This window comes from Corvus brachyrhynchos, unplaced genomic scaffold (assembly GCF_000691975.1).
Source record: "Corvus brachyrhynchos isolate BGI_N302 unplaced genomic scaffold, ASM69197v1 scaffold309, whole genome shotgun sequence".
NCBI classification, from domain to species: domain Eukaryota; kingdom Metazoa; phylum Chordata; class Aves; order Passeriformes; family Corvidae; genus Corvus; species Corvus brachyrhynchos.
Window position 1 is genome coordinate 743,526 of NW_008240227.1, and position 4,503 is coordinate 748,028.

General features: G+C 53.9%; 1 protein-coding gene across 6 annotated transcripts in view; it reads left to right on the forward strand.

Annotated features, from left to right (window-relative positions):
- The window catches only part of LINGO1 (leucine rich repeat and Ig domain containing 1), a 139,704-nt gene extending 135,746 nt beyond the window's left edge, over positions 1-3,958 (forward strand). For all 6 annotated transcript variants that reach the window (XM_017745197.1, XM_017745198.1, XM_017745199.1 and 3 more), the window contains one exon: positions 1,656-3,958. In XM_017745197.1, coding sequence (XP_017600686.1) covers positions 1,668-3,509 — 1,842 coding nt within the window. In that variant the 5' untranslated portion in view covers positions 1,656-1,667 and the 3' untranslated portion in view covers positions 3,510-3,958. The remainder of the gene's footprint in view (positions 1-1,655) is intronic.
- Positions 3,959-4,503: the final 545 nt, after the last annotated feature.

Consider the following 4,503-nt stretch of genomic DNA (forward strand, 5'->3'; position numbering starts at 1 on the left):
CCCCCCCCGAGCATCTTTTAAGTGGTAGCAGCAGCCCCGCTTGTATCTGCCCAGCACCAGGGAGGTGATGACATGGGAGATGATGGATTGTAAATACACAGCAAATGGCTCCTTGCAGCCTGGTCAGGGCCCAGGCACTCCCACTGGAAACGTTTCCACTGGACTGGGACACGCTGGCCGGGGGCCAGCAGGAGGGAGCTTAGCACCACTGCCAGGGGAGCTTGGCAGGACCAGGTCCCATCCCTGCACCTCTTCACTTCAGGGTAATGTGTTCAGTGTGATCCCCACTGAGCAGCCGCACTGCAGAGGGAGCAGGGAAAGGGGGGTGGAAGAGGCCAGTGAAATGGGAGGAAACCACAGAGGGTTCCCGTGGGAACACTCCAGGCCCTCACAGCCCATGACCGGCTGTGCCAAGGCTAGTGGTTTCCAAGATGGTGGTGGTGGACATTTTTATGGCCAGTCCATCATCTCCCATCCTTCTATCTTAAAAAGAAATTTTGAATAATTTTTTGGGAACAAAAGTCATCCTTGGGTCATATATCTGTATGAAATGATGAACATGAGCAGATGCAATGGCAGGAAAGCACAGAACGTGTACCAGCCCCATAAATAGTGCCAGAGCAGTAGTGGACAGGATATACGGTGATGGATACAAACTGAGCCAATGGAAGTAATGGATTAGGTGTGTTCGGCGATAGCCATAAATAGCATTAGTGGGAGCAGTGCAGAGAGTAACATAACAATAGATATAAACACGGGCTGGAGTAGCCTAAGATCTAATATGCAGTATTGATATGATTTGATTCCTCATAACAGCTTGAACAAGGAAATAAATGCAACAAAGGCAGCATGACAGGGAGCATCCGCTTCTGCCAGGCCAGGATGGCTCTGGGCTGGGGCAGAAGCCAGACCATGAGCCCCCAGGAAGGTCTCCCAGCCCTCCCCAGGGACATTAGCAGGAGGTTGGGTCTTTCCCAGCTGACACCAGGCAGCCTCCCCTGTTACCCCAGAGCCCCCCTGGACCTGACTTGAGGCTACAGCTTGCTCTGTAGGCAGTGTCTGCCCAGTTGCTGTTTCTGGGGGGAATGGTTTGGGTCTGCCTTTGCAGGGTGGCATGGTGGGAGGCAAGGAACTGGCCCTGGGGACACACTGAGAGCAGCTGGGGCATGGGGGGGCACAGAGGGAGGGGGCTGGCTCCCGCTGAGCTGTCAGCGTTGCTGACCCCAAGTGGGGTTCCCCCAGATGCTCCACCCCATGCTCAGCTCCTCTGTGTTTGCAAAGCAACCTTTATATTCAGGCTCCATCTACAGGGAACGGAATAATTTCAAGTGCTTAAAATAGGATGTAGATAGATGCGTTTCGTATTAAATTATTTTTTTAAGAGGCCGAGGAAGCTGTCTGACACAGATTCCTCAAGGCCTTCCACTTAAAAGTCTGTGCACGTTCAATCATGAAGTGGAAAGTTGGGGAGTAGGGAGAGAGGGTCTTGAAGCCAAAGGGCTGGATTTCAGCTGGAAAATTAGACCCTCTGCTCTGCATTGGTGGTGCCTTTTGCCTTACCGTCATCTCTGCCAGGACACCAAACCTTTGGCCTTGGCCATGCCCGTTGTTTGCTCACATGCCCCTTGCTCTTTCTCTCCCACTGTTACCTGCAGGTGAGAGATAGGATGGTAGCTGGGGAGGCGAGTATGCGCAGCCCAATCCTGGCCTGCTGGCAGCCGATTCTCCTCCTGATGCTGGGATCCATCCTGTCCGGCTCTGCCACAGGCTGCCCGCCGCGCTGCGAGTGCTCTGCCCAGGAGCGCGCCGTCCTGTGCCACCGCAAGCGATTCATGGTCGTGCCAGAAGGGATCCCCACCGAGACCAGGCTGCTGGACTTGGGCAAGAACCGCATCAAGACACTCAACCAGGATGAATTTGCCAACTACCCTCACCTGGAGGAGCTGGAGCTAAACGAGAATATTATCAGTGCCATTGAACCTGGGGCTTTCAACAACCTCTTCAACCTCAGGACGCTGGGGCTCAGGAGTAACAGACTCAAGCTGATCCCCTTGGGGGTGTTTACTGGACTCAGCAACCTTACCAAGCTAGACATTAGTGAGAACAAAATTGTGATCCTCCTAGACTACATGTTCCAGGACTTGTACAACCTGAAGTCTTTGGAGGTGGGGGACAATGACCTTGTCTACATCTCCCACCGGGCGTTCAGTGGCCTCAACAGCCTGGAGCAGCTGACCCTGGAGAAATGCAACCTGACCTCCATCCCCACGGAGGCCCTGTCTCACCTTCATGGCTTGATCGTGCTGCGGCTGCGCCATCTGAACATCAACACCATTCGGGATTACTCATTCAAGAGGCTGTACCGGCTCAAGGTCCTCGAAATCTCTCACTGGCCCTACCTGGATACTATGACATCCAACTGCCTCTACGGGTTGAACCTGACCTCCTTGTCCATCACCCACTGCAACCTGACGTCCATCCCGTACGTGTCGGTGAGGCACTTGGTTTACCTCCGGTTCCTGAACCTGTCCTATAACCCTATCGTCACCATTGAGGGCTCAATGCTCCATGACCTGCTCAGGCTCCAGGAGATCCAGCTGGTGGGAGGGCAGCTCACCACGGTCGAGCCCTTTGCCTTCCGCGGCCTCAATTACCTGCGCATCCTGAACGTGTCAGGGAACCTGCTGACCACCCTGGAGGAGTCAGCTTTCCACTCAGTCGGCAACCTGGAGACGCTCATCCTCGACAACAACCCCTTAGCCTGCGACTGTCGGCTGCTCTGGGTTTTCCGGCGGCGATGGAGGTTGAACTTCAACAAGCAGCAGCCCACCTGCGCCACCCCTGAGTTTGTCCAGGGCAAGGAGTTCAAGGACTTCCCTGATGTCCTCCTGCCCAACTACTTCACCTGCCGCCGAGCACGAATACGGGACCGAAAACCTCAGCAGATCTTTGTGGATGAAGGCCACACGGTGCATTTTGTCTGCCGGGCAGATGGGGACCCGCCACCCACCATCATGTGGCTCTCTCCCCGGAAGCACCTCATCTCTACCAAAACCAACGGGCGGCTCACTGTCTTCCCTGACGGCACGCTGGAGGTGCGCTACGCCCAGATCCAGGACAATGGCACCTACCTATGCATCGCCAGCAACGCAGGTGGCAACGACACCATGCTGGCCCACCTGCATGTGCGCAGCTACTCCCCAGACTGGCCCCACCAGCCCAACAAGACCTTTGCATTCATCTCCAACCAGCCCAACGAGAGCGATGCCAACAGCACGCGCGCCACCGTGCCTTTCCCCTTTGACATCAAGACTCTCATCATCGCCACCACCATGGGCTTCATCTCCTTCCTGGGCGTCGTGCTCTTCTGTCTGGTGCTCCTCTTCCTGTGGAGCCGGGGGAAAGGCAACACCAAGCACAATATTGAAATCGAGTACGTGCCACGGAAGTCCGACGCGGGCATCAGCTCTGCCGACGCACCGCGCAAGTTCAATATGAAAATGATTTAACCAGGCAACAACTTGCAAATAATAATGGTGTTGTTTTGTTTTTTTAAAAAAAAAGAACAAATGAACAAATAAAAAATAATTAACAAACATTGCTACAAACATACCGACCTCTCTCCTTCCACCGTGCCCCTCTGCCCCTGTCCAAACCCACTGCGCCCGCACTGTCACCACCTCCTTCTCCTCCTCTTCTTCTTTATACCAGGAAAACATTCAGCTGATGTCTTCAGGACTCCTGTGTTTGTAAGGACTTTGTCTGATGGACTCTGGTGTCAGATATAACTCTGAGAGGGGAAAAACAAAGGGGTGGGGGGGAAAAGAAAGAAAAAAGAAATAAAATCAATAAAAAAGTTACGAACTTTCTTCTGTAACTTTGATTTCAATAATTATGGATTTTTATGAAAACTTGAAATAATAAAAAAACCCTATTTCCTATAGATAGTTGGAATGCAAAATCTTGACTTCTTGATCTGTCCAGTTCTGTACCTGGCAAGTGCTTGCTTTCTCGCCTCAGAGGCACTTCCCAGATGCCTTGCCAAGAGCAGCCCCAGGCCAGGGCAAATCTCCCACTGACACCAAAGGCACCTCTCACAGTGTCCTGGGCCCTGCATGGCACCAAAAGGAATCTGACTATTTTTCCTGGTTTTATAGTCAGTTCCCCTGCCCATCCCCAAAGCCTGCAGAGCAGGGCCATGGCTCTGCTGTCTATAAGCAGTATGGAGCAGGGCTGTGCTTTCCTGCCCTCTGTGTGGGAGGAGGGTGCAGAGCCCCGTTGCAGGGCAGGTGGCAGCTGGCCCTGCCTGTGGTCTCCAGGCTGGGAGCCAGTGGGGCTGGGCTTTGCCTGGGCAGGGCTGGGGATCCCACTGCTGCTTACATGGGGAGAGGATCTTCTGCCAGCATTTGCAGCAGTACCATGGTGTCTCCTCTCCTATAGGGGACAGGCTGGCTCCTGTGCTCTGCACAGCTGTCCCCATGGGCAGGGATGTGGCACTTCCCT